The following is an 18,597-nucleotide window of genomic DNA, read 5'->3' as shown; positions in this document are numbered from 1 at the left end:
GAGAGAGCCATCTGCATTCAGAAAGAGGACCAGAGGGACTGAATGTGGATCACAACATAATATTTTTACCTTTTTTGTTGTTCTTTGCTTGATTTTTTCCCTTTCTCATTTTTTTCCTTTTTTGATCTGGTTTTTCTTGTGCAGCATGATGGATGTAAATATGTGTGGAGGAATTTAACATATATTGGATTACTTGCTATCTAGGGAAGGGGTGGGGAGAAGGGGGGGAGAAAAATTTGGAGCACAAGATATTGCAATGGTGAATGTTGAAAACTATCTTAATGTGTATTTTGAAAATAAATAGCTATTAGTAAAAAATGAATGTTGAAAACTATCTTTAAATATAATTTAAAAAATAAAATACTATTGAAAAGTTTTAAAAAAATAAATTATTTGTGGTAGCTGAATTTTAATATAATTCATTTTTTGTAATGCTATATGTTTAATTTCATGCATTTTAAATATATTCTTCTGAGAAGGTTCATAGACACCCACAGGGCATCAAAGGGGTCTATGACAAAAGGAAGATTAGGAACTCCAGGATTAAAAATAACCCACAACATCCTTTGTGGTTTTGCCATTTGGTTCCAATTTGCTACTTGCTACCTATGTGACTTTGGGCAAATCATTTAATTTCTCCAAGCCTCAATTTTCTTTCTAGTTTTATTATTATTTCTTTTCACATACTTTCCATTCTTGCTAATTGTTCACCATGATAGTGTTGTTTTTGAGTCATTTTAGTTGTATCCAACCTTTCATGCCCCTATTTGGGATTTTCTTGGCAAAAATATTGGAGTGGTTTGTCATCTCCTTCTCTAGCTCATTTTATAGATGGGGTAACTGAGTCAAATGATTTATATATATATAAGTAAGCATCTGAAGTCAGATTTTAAGTGAAGGCCTCCTGATTCCAGGGCCAGTACTTTATCTACTTCACCATTTCTTCCCCATATAATTCTCTGTATATAACATTTAATCTCATGCTAACATATAAGTGGTCCCCTTCATGTGGAACTTATTCTTTCTCTACCTCCACATGAAGGAATCCCAAGCTGTCTTCCAAATACAATTCAAGATATGCTGCTTACATTCAACCTTTCCTGGTTTGATGTCTCTTTTTTGAAATCACTTTGTATATGCTATGCATATATTTGTATATACATATATGTATCATGTATGCACATTTGTATATGTCTTACATATGCTTACTTATGTCTGTGTCTCAACCCTGTCCCTTCCAGGAGAATGCAAGCTCTTGGAGGGCAGGAATTTTTTTTTTGCTTTTGTCTTTGGACCCTTAGGCTATTGCAATATATTTTACATAGCAGATATTTAATAAAATTGCATTTGCAGAATTTAATTAAAATATATAAGATCCTGATATTCAAATGTTGATCAATTAATATGTATTTATCAAAAACCTGCTATACAGCAGGTGTGATTTAGGCCCTGGAAAACAAAGACAAAAGTAAAACAATCCCTGCCTTTAGGAAGCTTACATTCTAGCAAACAGGAAACCATATATACACATACATAAATGTATATATGTGTATGTTTACATATATACACGCTTGAGCTAAATTTTGAAAGAAACCGGAGATTCCTAGAAAATAATGCTTATGATAATTTTACTTGCCCAAAAGGCGAGCTAAAACCCTCTCCATCTTGGGCTTAAGTTCCACAATATTCAGAGCTGAAGGGAACCTTGAGCTATAAAATCAATATAAATAATTTTGTCTCTATGACATCACACTGCCTCATCTGGATTCTCTTGATACCTATATCTTGGATTTCCTGCTTTTCCCTCATGCCTTATATAGCATTCTTACTCAGAGCTAATATCACTGATGCCTCCAGTCTTAACATTTCTCTGTATCTCAAAGCTGAGGGACATGGCATATAACTGAATTAATTTTTGACTACCCATTCAATATCCTGAAACATTGTGAAAAGAAGTAAAAGATGCTCTCTGTCTTCAGGGAGCTTATAAGTCATTTGAGGAAATAAGTCATCATCAAACAACTGATATTTATACAAGGGAATAGTGGAGGAAGGAGTGATATATAGAACCTTCCTGGCTGTGTGACCCTGGACAAGTCACTTAAACCCAATTGCCTCAGCAAAAAAAAAAAAAAAAAAAAAGCAAAGAAAGAAAGAAAGAAGGAAAGAAAGAAAGAATTATTTGCCCCATGTTTAATTTATATTGTACATTGAATGCTTTTTTAAAATTCCCTCCTTTGGGAAAGTTCTAGACTTAGGCCAATATACCTAAAATATAATAGTCAATGGGGTTTAAGGGCTTAATGAACCTGAATATAATAAAAGGAGACTACCTTCTGCTTTAGATACTCCCAAAACCTGAACCAGAGATCTACCTACGTGAATAGTTCCAGAATAAAAAAGCTTCTTGAAGAGAAAAAAAAAAGCCTAAGAGAGTCAGTGCCACAGATACCTTTGTTCAACAATGGTTCTTAATGTTAGAGATGGGGCTTGGGTCAAATAATAATTTAATAACTTTCCTTACTGTGAGGAGTGGTAAGTATGATTATCCCTATTTGACAGTTAAGTAAACTAAGATTCAGAAAGGATAAGTAACTTTCCCATAAACACACAATTAATAAGAGCCAAGACTTGACCTCAAATCCCACAGTTGAATGCCCATTCTCCCTTCTATCATTCTATATCACTACTGAAAAGTGACAGTGACAGAATGAGACAAAAAAATACATGCAAAAATCATACTTTTATTAAATCATACTGACTATTGATCATATAAACCAATGGATTATTTCCCATTTGGGTGTATTTCCAGCTTTAAGTAGTATTCCATAACTGTAGTTGAGACATGCAAACTCAAATACCACATTTTTGAAAGGGTAACACATTCAAATATCAAGTGACACAGAAATCAAATAGAAGAAAACTATTGGCTCAGAATGCAGACTTAAAACTGAAGATTTTTTTCACTTATATAACTTCACAAATTAAACAAATATATCTAGGTTTTCCCTGCTATTTGGACAATGATATCTTCCAGGCAGTAGTGAAATTCAGGAATCTGCATAAGAAAAGCCCATTTATGGGAAGTGGCAAGGGAATGTTGTCATAGCTTGACACAGAATAGATGAGCCATAAAAATCATAAATAAGAATTAAATATATATAGTAATAGATATTTGTTTTTTAATTATATAACAGTTGTTATCATAAATAGTTGGTCAGTGTATCCAAATATATATTTTATATAAATAATCTAAATTATTAAATATTAATAAATAGCAAATAACTTGAGAATTGTAGGTAGAATGGCTACTGTGTGATTTTTCCTTGGCTTTTGTTCTGTCTTCTTTTTCTCCCTGTTAGTTGAGGTTTGGGTGAGAGGTTACGGAAAACATAGACTAATTCAAACATAGCTTTCCTTTGGACTTTGAGGTCATTCACCTATTGTAAAAAAGAAAAAAAAATGCAATGTTAATTTCTGATGTCCCAGTCATTAGAATATCCTATATGTGGAATATACTAGAAAATTCTCTAACTAAAAGATACAAGAGCAAAACTCATTCCTTTATTGAAAGAGAAATATATGGTTCCTCTTAGATAATTTGCTTTGAATTTTGTTGATTTCTCCAGTCATCCAGAAAAAAATAAACTATGTCCCAAGTAAGGTAGTGATGGGTAATGACTATATGGGTGTGTATATACATATATATGTTTTATGTGTATGTATATATGCATTTATATATATTACATACACATACATATTGCTGCATAATTCTTAAAGAAATGAAGTGGAAGAGAAGAGTTGAGTCCCTGGTTTCAAATCAAGGCACTACCACTAAAAAGCTCTAGAAATTTCAAAAGTAGTATTTCACTTCTCCAAGTTTCAGTTTCTTTATCTATAAAGAGGGAGTGGGGTGGGGGACTGAATTCTCAATTCTTAAACACTTTCTAATACTTTTCACATTTTCACTAAATTGCTTTTGTACTAAATCACATGAACTTGACGTCGATTTGAAGGGAAGAATTTTGGCTACAGCATCATTTATAACATTGGGGTGACATTTGGTCCACTACTCTGGCACACTCATGCCACAAGACAATTTCTAAAGCTAACACTGGGAGCCATCATTTCTCTTCTTGAATAATAACTGGCAAAGTAAGGAAACTCTCAGTCCCATTTTATCATAGAACTGGTTTGTTCATTCACTGATGATTTCCTTTTTAAACCAAATTCTATTAAGAAAATTAGCCATAAAATGTATCTTAGAGAATCTATTAGTGTCAATGTTAATTTAACATAATCCCAATGGAACAGAACAATAGCAACTTTTAAAACATGTAAACTCATGAATAAGATTGTCTTCTCAAGTCTTAATATTGGTGTCCTCCAAGAGGCAACCTTTACTATCTATAAAGGGCAGCATATTTAACAAAAAGAGGTAATATTCAACTTTTTTCTTTATGGTGCTCCTAAATTTCCTTAAAGCTCTCTCTTCCATTGTCTACATACTCTCCAAACTTGAAACTTTGAATGTCATCATTCATGTTATTGAAATCTGCAATAGACTATCAGAGTTCTATCGGTCCCTTGAAATATTTACAGAGGATTGAACAGAAAGTCAACCAGCTAGTGAGCGACAGAACAAGAACTAGATATAAATCTCTAGACTCCAAATCCAGAGTTCTCTTTATAATACTGAAGCAATTAGGGGACTGTTGTAACTTACTAACTCACTGAAAACATACAGTATGACTGTAACCACTAATGTCTAGATAGAAATTTTAGTCATTCAAACCTATCAGTGTCAGAGGAGTTCCCTCAGGTTCCCCATATAACTAAAAGGAGAATCTTTATCTTTCTCCCACCCCACAACTACTTTAATTTGGCTCCAATCACAACAGGAAGAAATAATCTTATTGGCAGAATGTTTAAAATAATATATATTCTGTACCAGAGGGTAGAAATAAGACATAAAGGTATTAAGTGGAAGGTACAGGACATTTTGATTTAATTAAAGGAAGAACTAATAATTGTAGCTGTCTAAAAATAGAATGAACTCCCTATGAAGGAGAGAGTTTCTACAACAACCTCTTTCACCCAAAACTAATAGAGTACTAGGAAGATAATTCAAAATTGCCAGAACTATTATTTCATATTGTATAAATTGTCTGTCTTCTCTTTTAAAATAAATAGATATATAAATATGTACATACATAAATAGAAAAATGATATATATATGTGTGATATTTTTCTTCTCAATAACCAATGTCTCAATAACCTTCCATTGTCCTCTTCTTCCCATTGGAAGAAGCTCCTATCTTTTTTTTTTCTCAGTAGTATTTTATTTCTCTAAATACATGCAAAGATAGCTTTCTACATTCATTTTTGCAAGACCTCGTGTTCCAAATCTTTCTCCCCTTTCCCTTTGTCCTCTATCAGATAGCAAGCAATCTGATATAGGTTAAACATGTGCAATACAATTCAACTCTATCTTGATTAACTTTTTCTATGGTCATGGATTCAGTGTTAACCATTATGACCAACATTTCTCCAGAAATATTTATGTGATTTGTTAGATACCTTCGCCAAAATCACATGAACTTCATGTCAATTTGAAGGAAAGAATTTTGGCTACAGCATCATTTATAGCATTGGGGTGACATTTGGTCCACTACTCTGGCACACTCATGCCACAAGACAATTTCTAAAGCTAACACTGGGAACCATCATTTCTCTTCTTGGATAATAATTGGCAAAGTCAGGAAACTCTCAGCCCCATTTTATCATAGAATTGGTTTGTTCATTCATTGATGATTTCCTTTTTAAATCAAATTCTATTTAGAAAATTAGTCATAGAATTTCACTATCCTCACCTGGGTGTTGATGAGTGCCTCAAAGTCATTCAAAGAGCTGGCAGTATTGTTAGGAAATAATTTCATGATCATATCCTCTTGAATATTCTCCAGACTTCTTTTGATAATGGAGTTGTTTCTGTAGATTTCGAAAATTTTGAAATAAACTCCGACAACATGGCTCATTAAGATTTTCTTGTCACAGTTTCCCTGGTTGGGGTGAAAAAGATGTAGACTCTAGTTTTAGAAGTGTAAACCCACAGAGCATTTTGAACTTTGGATAGTTTTTCCTCCTATCTATGGAGGAATGCATATGGGAGATGCAAGCTGGAAGAGGTCAGTATTCTAGTGGGGCACCAGAGTGTAAAACTGTAACTGATGTGAAAATAGCTCACATAAGAAACAATAGCTCACCTCTTTCCAAGTTTTCATCATGTCCATAAAAAGAGAATGACCATCTGATATGTCAGATTTAGTTGCATTCTGAAAAAAAAACCAGAAAATAAATATATTTAATGTAGTTATGAATTTCTCTGAAATAGACAACACACATTCTACTAAGCCCATGAATTCTGATTACATTCACAAACGTGAATTATTTGAGTTCTCAGGGATTTCAGTTTTTCCAATGGGCATATTTATTTCAAGAAGGTGGTATGTTTCCACCTTCATTTAACTTCTATCAGTGTCTTAATGAGGTACTTGAAAATAGGCAAATGAATGAGATAAAACACATGCTATTTGTCTCACTTTCATATTCTCTCTGCACCTCTTTTTACCACTCACCAATGAACTCCATATGGATGACTATTGTAATTGACAAAAATAGCAATAGTAGCCTTAAAAAAATCATTTTCCATATTTTAAAAAAATCTGCTAGATTTACTAGACTTGACCCACTAGGAAATACTGCCCCCTTGGGCACAGTACTCAAGAATATTTCTCTGACTCGGCCTAAGTTCCTACAGCAGTTATCACAGTCTGAGAAGAAGAAAAAAAAAAAAAAAAAAAAAAACAGGGGTAGAGGGAAATATTCAAATGAAATTTGTACAGAACTAAAAGCAAGAAGTTTAAAATATTGTGTGAATTTTTTTCAAAGCTACAAAAAATTCTTTAAAAATGAACCAAAACAGTAAAGTATTTCAAAAACAAAATGACGACTTAAGGAAACTTACCAATGTGTACAATAAACAAATCTTGATTTTAAATCAGAAGATCTTAGTTTCAAATTTTGATCCTACTATTATATTACCTTAATATACTAGCCTCCTGTGTAACATTGGGAAAGTTCTCAACTATCTCAACTTTAGTTTTCTCTTCTATAAAATGATCATATTGAACTAACTATCCTCTAAGATCTCTCAGTTCTAAATGTAAAATCTCATAATTGTTAATCGATAAGGAAAAGAACAAACTGACTTCATAACTACAATAAAAATTTCAGCAAATGACTGTTTGGGACTATCCCAGAATGGATGACTTGCAAACACATAGTACAATTATATTTAGATATGGAGTATCAGTGAATCCCGAAATGTCTTACTCCTGTTGTTTCTTGAAATCTCTTCCATTAACAAAAACAATGTTCTGCTAAATTTGCTTTTTTTCCGATCATTTCCCAGTTGTCCAATAAACCTGAAATCCATAGCATGTAATTGTTCTTTTCAATATGAACAAAATTATGGACTTCATTTCCTAATAAATGCTCTTTCTCCCCTACTACTCAGTACTATTGGCAATATCCTTATCTTTGTTCACATTTCTAGGGTGTCTTTCTCCAAAAATCTCAAGTCCATCCCAATTCCCTTATGATGTCACTAGGACCATAAAAAGTGTGTGGCTTAGAGCCAGATTTTCCAGGTAAAGTAGAGAATCTGATTAATGACCATCAAATAAATAGTTGTAGATACACATGCCAACTCATATACACCCAGGAAAGAAAACTAGAAGCCATTTTCAAGAACAAGTAAAAGGTATTCAAGGAGAGAGACAGAAAAAATATACCCCTTAAAAGTTCATACTTACAAAGTAGTTGTGAAGAATTTGTATGTCTTCTCTTAGGTTAACTTGAGAAAGACAGCCAGAAGAACCCAGAATGACACAAAGCCAGGATGCTAAGAGGTAGCTTGAATAATTCATTGTTTCAGCAAGGTAACCAGGCAGGAAGAGTAGAAATCTAGTGCTTCCTTGTATATAGAAGGTCCAAATCCAAGTGACTTGGCTGAATTGACTCTTCTTTCCTAATAACAAACTTGTTGATGATCAGGAGAAGAATGTACTTCACCTCCTTCAGCTGCTTGTATTTATACATGGCAGTTGAATGTCATCATCACAATTTTTCACAAGTTTTAGCAAGTGAGATGGTGCGAGATAGGCAGTGATGCTAGTTAGAGATATTAATAGTTATGGGGTTGTGGTCTTTAGTCTTGTCATTAGTTTCCTTTGACAAACCAGGAGGCTTTGGATGATGGTGCTCATTGTCTCCATCAACTGTGTCATTGTTGAAGGATCTCTAGAAAGAATTTTTACTTCAAATGGAACTCTAGACTGGAAATTTTCTTTACACTAACTGCTCAACTGTAGAGGGCTAGGAGGTAAGACTCCATTCCAGCTTTTGAGTCTTACAGTAACTTGGCTCACCAAAACTCCCTTATTGAAATACCAGAGACTGCTTGTCAATATAATAAATTAATAATCTAGTGACTGAAGCAAAATGCAAACACTACTCTTTGAATTAAAAGTTAAACCTTTTGCATACTATTGCATACTTGCAATACCTGCATATGCTCTGTATATCTCACCAAGAAGGGAAAATCTCAGCATGTTCCTTGCCCCTTTTATTTATTTTTTTGTGTATGTCTCTTTTTTTTTATTATTATAGCTTTTTATTTACAAGTTATATGCATGGGTAATTTTATAGCATTGACAATTGCCAAACCTTTGTTCTAATTTTTCCCCTCCTTCCCCCCACCCCCTCCCCTAGATCCTTGCCCCTTTTATGCAGACAAGAGACAAAACTTTAGGACAAGAAAGAATGTCCATAAAGAGGCTAAAGGTATTTGGGAGGAAGATACCTGAGATGATGGTTTGATAAACTTTACTCTGATGCATATCTCAACTATTTACATCTCTGTCTAAGAAATCAAGATCTGGGGCTTAAGGGATTGAATTATTTACATCATAGCCAAATTTTGTTAGGCTATAGGAATTTTAAAAGAGTGTGTACTTTGTATCAAACCTATGAGCATTTGAGGTATATATATATATTTGTGTCTCTGATCAATAAACTTCAAAGAGTCCATAACCTGGACTTCTCTGCCTGGCCCCTGTATGTCACATCCTTCATCACTATAGGAGCTGGACTCCAACAGTGGTGCCCAAACAGGGAAGGAACATGGACAGAGCTTCCATGGAAGGGTGCCCACTTAGACATGCATGTGCCATTCAGGTTAGTGGGGAATTAAATAACAAAAAGTGAGGATAAAGTGGGAAAAAAGATGATCACTAACAGGCACTTTATCACTGAAAATAATTTGGCATTAGAAATAGTTTATCACCAGGCTGACACAAGGGAAAGATATCAAATATCAGATATCAGATAAGAATATATGTAATAAGATAAAATTTATAAAATTGGTTATTGTCCAGCTGATATCAATACAGCATACATATTGAATCTGGAATTCAATCAGATAGCAGAGACTGAGAATAGTATCTGAAAGTATTAATTAATTAAAAGGAAAAGGATTGGGAAATATTCCAATTTTTGTATTCTCTATTTTGGTGTATTTCTCCAACCCTTAGAGAGAGTTCCCTTAAATCCTTAAAGTAAATTCTTTTATCAGTACCTTGGAAGAAGATAGGAGGGCAGAGACAGTGAAATCTGCTGCAACGTGGGAAGAAGTAGCACCTTCTCCCCTCCCTCAGGCTTCCTATTTGAATCTTTCTCATAGACAGATCCGAACAATAGTCAAATTCTTATACCTAGGGAACTAGTTCAGACTAATTCTAAAAGGAAAACTGGAGGGGATAATTTGATTACTCTAAATGATTATCAGGAATTAGTGATGGATATTAATTGAATAAAACTATATTTGAAATTGGGAACACATGAATTGACAAAATTATTTCAAATTTTACAAAGATATCCTAATCCAAATTCTAAAAGAAATCTTACCAAGTAAACTGGGATTAGTTGGGAACAGTGGGAAGAGCAATAAATTCTTGTTACTTGAACAGCATTGTTGCTAACCAGGCTCAGAAGGGCTTTTCTGTTTGCCCTTAGATGATAGTGATATTGATTCAAGGAGCTTTAATGATTGGCAAGTTCTATTGAATAAGTACTAAGGTCCTTGATAATATTTTTAGCTACTAATTTTACAATTTGTGACTAAATATCAATGGATATTTCCAAAACTAACTAACAAAAGTTAGCCTCTTTGTATGTGTATTCCATCTATCAGATTGTAAATTGGGCCTTAAATCCCCTGGAAAAAAATGGATTTGAGAGGAGAGGCTTGAAAAAAGCCCTAAATTTAAGATGACCCAGCAATACCCAAACTTTTTTGCTTATCTAAAAATCTATTTTGTCTCTTTTTCTGTAAAAACCCTCCTTAGCATAAAAATAGCAATGAAAACTTATTCAAGATCTCTGTCTCCCTTACCCTTGTCTATGAATACTATTACTAAATATGTTTTTTAATACTTCGCTTGAAAATACTTGAAAACCGTAGGAGTTACATGCAATTACCACACAAGATCTTCTCAACATTTTTCAGATAGCGAATTTTCTTTTTTTGAAACAGCCCAAGTCCTGAATATTCTGCTGGTTAAAAGAAGATTTCTTAACAGTAATTTTTTATGTGAGTGTGTAAAAGAATGGTTGATGCTTGCACAAGTGATAATAATGATAGTATGTTTTATATTTTTCAAGTTTATGGCATTATACAAAGTTGGGACAATTCTCTTCCATGTCATTTTTGTTTGTATCTGTTTGTTTCTGCACAGAATGTCCATGTCATATGTGTGTATAAGCTAGATTTTAGAGTCATAGGCAACTAGACAGGAAAAAAAAAAAAAAAAAAAAAAAAAACCTCTGTGCTGTAGTTTGTATGCTGAAAAATTTCCTGAAAAAGAGTTTAATTTTTTCCTGTGAATTTAAAACCTCTGGCCAAAGGTTGAAAAAAAATGCACAGAAAAAGTGATTAGAAAATAAAATTTAAATAATTATGTTACAGGTTTTCAAACGTTTTGTGAGCAAAACACCTTAGTAAAAGTCTCAAACTTTTGAGAAAATTGATTATGAAATTTGGAAATAAATCAAAAACAATAATTAGGAAAATAGCAGTTTTTACTAACTTTTCTTTGAATCTTATCTTGACTGGAGTAATCTCCCACTCCAGGTAGGAGTGAGATTCTGGAGAGATTGCTGATGGAATAGTTGTCATCCTTATCATAATTTCCTAACTTCTATTATATGTTAGAATATTGTAGAAAAAGCTTTAATAGAGGTAGACTCAAAAACCTGCAAAAAATTCCCGCCCAACCAAGCTTGGAGGAATGCAGGTGGGGGTCCAACTCCACCATTCCCAGAATCCTGTCTCCAGCCACCCCAGCTTCATCAGCAATTGCTTGAGAAAAATCTGGGTGCCCCTGGCAGCACTCAGCATGGCAGTGTGGAGTGTGTAAGACACTTAACATCTTTTCTTTTTTTTGTAAATTCATCATTTTTTATTTTATATTATTTATATTTTATATATAATATAATTTATTTTATATTTTATATTATATTTATATATATTATATAATTTATATTAATTACAGAAATAGACTAGCTATGTAATCTATGGCAAATTAATTTATATCTGCCTGATTTTCTGATTTGTAAAGACAATTAATGTTAATTGTTGCTTAATAAAAAACAAATGATATGTGAATGTTAAATTGCTTCATATTTTGATAACTCTATGGATTTTTAGATGTGATCAATATGCAATGCTAATATTGAGAGATATACTTTTTTGGGTGTGTAAATTACATGAAGCAAATTCAATTAGGCCTCACTAGGCCTAGGAAGATAATGTATGGAATCTCTTTCTCTTTCCTTTTTCCTACCCTGACCTGAAGAAGGGATAAAAGGAAGAAAATGAAAATAGGCATAATGTAATATAATTTGTTATTAAAGATATGATGATAAAAGTGATTTTAAGGAACTTTAATCAAAGCCCATTATAATATATAAATTGTAAAGTATTTGCATTAAATTTAGGAAAACAGAAAAGCTGTTCACAGCTAACTTAAAAAGTGTCAAAAAATCATCCTGCTTTTGAGTTATCTAGAATCAGACTTTACAGATTCCAGAAACAAAAAAATTGCATCTTAACTTTCCTGGCTCACCTAGGAAAAATGATTTGTTGAAAATTGGAAAATATTCAAAATGGATATTCAGTTTGTCAGGAGCATTTGATTGATATTTAGGAAATTTCATGAATTAAAGTCATATAAATCTCAAAATTCTGTTTTAGCTCAACAAAAGTATATGTATGCATATACAAGTGTGTGTGTACAGGCATGTATCTACATATATATACATACACTGCCTTGCCTTTTCTCTAACAAAAAAGTAAAATTATTTAAGGCAATGAAAATCAGCTCTGAGAGCTTCTCAGCTCAGAAGTTTGGAGACAAAATATGTGTGGCAACTATTAAGAAGGTGAAAACTCTATTTAGCCTTGTTCATCCTATCTCAAATTATTTTGTAAATGTAAATTAAGGAATTAGGTATGTTTCACTGCTGCTAGAAAATTAATAAAAAATTACAACAAAAATTCTGTAATTTTACACCCAGATAAGTTTAACATATGAAACAAGTTAAACAATCTTTTATGTGTTTAAATTTGGTAAAAAATTTTGATGAATGTTAGGTAAAAGAGATAATTTATTTAGCCGAAGATGAAACCTCTTGGGATAGCAACTGATATATTATTTCTGAGTTTTGAGTTTGATTGCCTGATCATTAAGACAGTAACCTACCATTTGAGAGAAATTTCATAAGCTATTCAGAGAAATGTGACTCTGAACAAATAGGAGTCTAATAGGATAAAAGTTGGGAGCTTTTGCTCAAAGCTTTCTGACTCAGTTTCCCAATTCTGTTTCTTTGTTTCATATGTGATCATTCCTGACTCTGATAAAGTAATACTATTAGAATTGGATATCAATCTAAACTAAAGAAGTTTTATTTCTGTCAAATGTGTGCTCTCAGGCTGAGACCTGAAGAATCAGTTTTGATGGTATTATCATGCCTCCATATTTTCCTTTAATACAAATTCCTATGATAAGAGCAAATGGTCAACACAAATTCAAGTATATAATATCTTGTTGTTTTCAATATGTAGTCAATATATCCTAAATAATTTGATGAGTGAGTATTTGGCCTAGTCATCCATTTGTTATAGATACATATAAATGTTTGGTGAAATAAATTCTTTATAAGTTTCCAAAATACTGTAAGAACAATTAACATGATTGTCTATAATAATGAACTGTTATTTTATTGTTCATTTGAAACTAAAATGGAAACATCTTTAAGATTGTTATATACTGTATGTCCCTGTGATACAAATATATTTCATTACCTAAACATTGCTGCTCAATATACATTGGTCTTTGTACATCTTATAGAAATTCTTGTGGACTTATCTTCTTAGATCATCCCAACTTGTATTTGTTAGAATTGTTTTGTATTCTAGATTTTGGTCAGTTACAACTGCGTGGAACAACTTCATGGAATTAAATCAACTTTTGGACACATCAGTCAGCTCCAACTTGCCACCCCCTCCATAAAAAGACAGACCCCTGCAAGTGATTCAAATCTATGCCCATTCTCAGCAGGAAGCAGTTTCAGAAGATGACTTCATCCCCTTGGTATCCAGAGGATTTTGAGCCCCATTTATTTAAAGGGGGAATTAGAATTGATTGGTAAATGGACCCCAAATTATCTAGTCTCTGGATGAGTCTCCTGTTACAATGTATTTGAGACTTAGAATGGCACAAATCATTTCAGATATGGGATTCCATGATGTTTTTCAAACCCCTCAGAGATATACTATACAACATATTTTAAAATAACCACACATATTCCTAACTGCAGATACTGTTTTTAAGGAATGGCATTAGAATCCAGATCATGAATGTGTTAGAAGGATATATTGTAAAATGTTACGATTGTATCAAATATTTGTCAAATTCCATACCTATGATTGTTATTATGAAACATCCATCCTATGTGATAATGTCTAATAAGATTAATCACAATTGGTATAAATCAGCAAGTGAACAGGTCTGAGACAACATCAAAGAAAATTAGAAAATAGCAGTAGTAGAAGAGATTTGTGGAATTATTCACTGATGGAATTCTAGCAGATATATCAACTATTATAACACTTGCTGTTTCAGCTACAACTCTTACAAAAACTGTTCAGACTGATCAATTTGCAGATAAATCAGCAAAAAAGTATATCATAAGCTTTTTAGAACAAATTAATATAAATTATGAGTTAAAACAAGAATTAAACAGAGTGGAACAATCATTATTATAGTTAGGGAATCATGTGAACAATTTAGAACCTCAATTACAACTAACTTTTTAGCAAAAAACATGGCAAGAAGCGATGTCCATGGAATTGATCCTGATAGTGTAGCTAACCAAATATTTGAGTGGCTAAAAAAGATAAATCCTGTACATAATCTGACCTCTATGCTTTTGCATTTTGTTCCTCTCACATGTTTTATTTTGCTACTGATTGTCTTAGCCCCTTGTGCTATCAAGTATGTTTTGCAATCATTCTCAACCATGAGAACTGAAGTCCACAGACTTCATTTTTAATTTAAAAAGGGAAGAATTGTAGAGGGCCAGAAGGTAAGACTCCATTACAGCTTTTGAGTCTTACAGTAACTTGGCTCACCAAAACTCCCTTATTGAAATACCAGAGACTGCTTGTCAATATAATAAATTAATAATCTAGTCACTGAAGCAAAATGCAAACACTACTCTTTGGATTAAAAGTTAAACCTTTTGCATACTATTGCATATTTGGCAATACCTTCATATGCTCTCTATATCTCTCCAACAAGGGAAAATCTGAGCATGTTCCTTGTCCCTTTTATGCAGATAAGAGACAAAAATTTAGGACAGGAAAGAATGTCTACAAGGAAACTAAAGGTATTTGGGAGGAAGATACCTGAGATAATGGTATGATAAACTTTACTCTGATTCATATCTCAACTATTTACATCTCTGTCTAAGTAGCCAAGATCTGGGACTTAAGGGGTTAAATCCCCTTAATAATTTACTTCATAGCAGAATTTTGTTAGGCTACAGGAATTTTAAAAGAGTGTACTTTGCATCAAACCTATGAGCATTTGAGGTATATATATTTGTGTCTCTGATCAATAAACTTCAAAGAGTCCATAACCTGGATTCTCCACCTGGCCCCTGTATGTCATGTCCTTTATTCAGTATGGAAGCTGGATTCTAAGACTTAACTTTGTGTTAGGTTAAGGATGTCTCTTCATTAGCAACACAAACTGAGAATTTGTTTGTGGTTGGTAATAAGCAGAAAAGGAAATTCTGGTTTAACCTACGAACAATCCTACCCTGAAAAATGACAAAATGGCAAAAAAAAAAAAAAAAGCCAAGAAAGACGGTGGTTAAGGGGTCAACATGAGGAGTAAGCTTTTAGAATTAATTGAATAATATTATTAATCATCAGCTTTCATACATTCTAACAGATATTCTTAAACTGAATCCTTGTATAGATTTCAAGGGGGTTATAAACTTGGATGATTAAAAAAAACCTGCATCTTTATTTTCACTAGCCTCTAATTGAAATTTAGGATTTCTATCAAAATTTTTTAAATTTCTGAGAAGCAGTTCATATATTTCACCACAGCCTCTGTCTTTGTGTATCCTTCTCTATCTGTCTTTGTGTGTCCTCTCTATCTGTTTGTCTGTCTATGTTTTTCTCTCTCTTACACATCATATACATACATATATAGAGAAAGAAGCTCCAGAATATTTACATATTAAACTAGGGAAAAAGAGGAAAGGAAGTGATCCTTATTCATTTATTTTTATAAATGCAACAAGTAAAAATCTTTCATTAATCCTATTTTTCTATTCAAATATCAAGTTTTGAAAAAAAACTTTGCATTGCAGTAGATACATTGCATACTTTGTTCAAAAAATTGTTAAGATATGTTCATTTCATTGTTATGGGTTCAAAGATTGTGACCTCTCTATACCTTCATTGGCAATCTATATTTATTATTATGGTTTAATAATATAATTACTATAGCCACACAGTGGCCAACCTTTCCATATTTAATTGGGTTGCTCTCCAGGTGGCAGACATATAGTCCATTGCCAGTTTAGTTAAAACTTTATCAGTCTAGTAGAGTAACAAAAACTTGTGCTGTGTTAACTAGACTCCAAGGATCCATGACCCTGATGAGGCACTAGAGTAATACTTTAGTGCAGGTTACATTAGATATGAATGCTTCAAAGGGATACCTATTTAAATGACTAGACCCAAATACTCAGATTCTAGAAAAATTTGATAGGGCTTAAAGAAAAACAAGTTATGTACAAATGGGAATTTGATTCCCATTTGAAAATTCCATTATATTTAACAGATATTAATTAAATACCTGAAATATACTAAATGAAAGACCATATGTCACCTTGGATGGAGAGCTGGTATCAATTCCAGGAGGATCCGAAGGGACCCTATTATCAGTTTTAGTGCAAGTGCTTACCTGAATTGGTACATGGAGTTCTCTATAACAATAAAATCATCATAGAATACAGATATTGCTGAAAGGCAGCACAGAAGCCATATCTCTCACTTGGTAAACAAAGGAAAACAAAATCCAAAGAAATGAAGGGATTTGTTCAAGCTTATACTTTGAAGCCAATATCAGCCAATATCTGAACCCAAGTCCTCTAACTTCATGCAAGGATACAAAAATAAATGTGAAATAGGCCCTGACCTCAAGGAATTTCATTCTAATGTGGAAAAATAAGTATTGCAAAATATAGATCAAGAAATTTTGGCCAAGGTAGTGAAGGCCACTATATATGTGTGTGTGTGTGTGTGTGTGTATTTACTAAAAAGTAAAGGTGTCAAATACATAAAGGGTGGTAATTAGTTGGTTAGATGGTTGCTGTCCTTGGTTCTCATAGAGGATCAAAATGGCATCACCATGTTGAAGTTAAGGTACAATGTGTCTAACTGTGGCTGATCACACCAAGGCTCTATCACAAGTCAGACAAAAACAGTCCATATGAACATTTGGAGGAAAATGTCTCTCAATTTGTGCAATTGGATGGTAATTGACATATATTGAAGAGAGCTAGAGAATCCCAAGAGTAGAAGCTAAAATTTAGAACATTTCAGGCATTTGGATAAAGGCATGGGCAAAGACATGGAGATGTGAAGTAGAACATCTTACACAGGGAACAGTTCAATTTTTAAATAAAGAACAATGCATGAGGGAAAGTTATATTACTTATCAGCCTCTCAAAGAGAGTTTAAAATTATAGTGTGAAGAGCTGTAAAAATAGTTTGTCTTAGAGGTAATAGAAAGCCTTTGAAGGTTCTTGAGAAAGGATGTAGCATGGTCAGAATTCTGTGTTAGGAATAGAAATTTTCTATTCCTAATAATTTCTCATAAAAACAGCTATATAGAATGTGGATAGGATAGCTAAAGTAGTGCAGTGGACAGAGAACCAGACTTAGAATCATGAAGACTCAATATCCTGAGTTCAAATTTGACCTCAGACACTTAGTAGCTATGTGATCCTAGGCAAGTCACTTAACCCTGTTTCCCTCAGTTTCTTCATCTATAAAACATACTGGAGAAGGAAATGGCAAACAACTCCAATTTTCTGTGCCAAGAAAATCACAAATAGAGACACAAAGAATCAGACATGATTGAAAACAACCAGCAATGGAATATGTATTGAGGACAAGTTATACTAGACACAAGAATATCAACTGATTTTCTGCTCACTGTGATATAAATATGATATATAAGTATTAAAAGAGTCAAAGGGTGCTTTGATGAGCTGATATCTCTATGTCTATAGTTATGAAGATTGTATCTATACTGATTAATATGATTGACAAATATATAGCTGAGATATATTGAGATAGATAATTAAGGAGAGAGCAAGAGAGCTAGAGACAGAGGAAAGAAAGACACAAATATAGAAATAGGGATGGAAAAGGGGAGGAAGGAACATAGAAAGAGAGAAAGAGAGATTTCAGATTTGTCAATATTTTCCTTTAACTAAGGTACAGTCTTTGGGCAATGGTTGCTCAATTGTCTCCATCAATTGTACTATTGTTGACATATCCCCAGAAAGTACTTTTATTTCACTTCAGGCTCCAGAATGGAAATCTTCCTTAAATTACCTCCCAACTTTGTTTAGGTAAAGAATAGTTATTCTTCATTGATTGAACAAACTGAAATTTTGCTTGTGATTAATAATGAGCTGAAAAGGAAATTCTGTTCTAACCTAGGGGATATCCTTCTCAGTGCCTCAGGCAGAAAGAGGGAATTCAGCCAAAGTGTTCCCTGGTTTGTTCTGCAGAGGAGAACTCTGCAGAAGGGACTTTCTCATATGAAGTTTCTTACACCAAATGAAATCACAAGGAGCAGAACCTGTCAGAGCTTGGAGATC

General features: G+C 33.1%; 1 protein-coding gene across 1 annotated transcript; it reads right to left on the bottom strand.

Moving 5' to 3' along the window:
• Positions 1-2,724: 2,724 nt before the first annotated feature.
• Positions 2,725-8,104, bottom strand: IFNG (interferon gamma). The gene is made up of 4 exons (XM_052000649.1): positions 7,878-8,104; positions 6,267-6,335; positions 5,874-6,062; positions 2,725-3,440 (listed from the first exon to the last, which is right to left on the bottom strand). The coding sequence occupies exons 1-4, from the start codon at positions 7,989-7,991 to the stop codon at positions 3,309-3,311; spliced, it is 504 nt and encodes a 167-aa protein (XP_051856609.1). The 5' UTR covers positions 7,992-8,104; the 3' UTR covers positions 2,725-3,308.
• Positions 8,105-18,597: the final 10,493 nt, after the last annotated feature.

Source organism: Antechinus flavipes, chromosome 5 (genome assembly GCF_016432865.1).
Source record: "Antechinus flavipes isolate AdamAnt ecotype Samford, QLD, Australia chromosome 5, AdamAnt_v2, whole genome shotgun sequence".
Lineage (NCBI taxonomy): Eukaryota > Metazoa > Chordata > Mammalia > Dasyuromorphia > Dasyuridae > Antechinus > Antechinus flavipes.
Note: the sequence above shows the minus strand (reverse complement) of the source record. Positions and strands in the feature narration are given on the sequence as shown.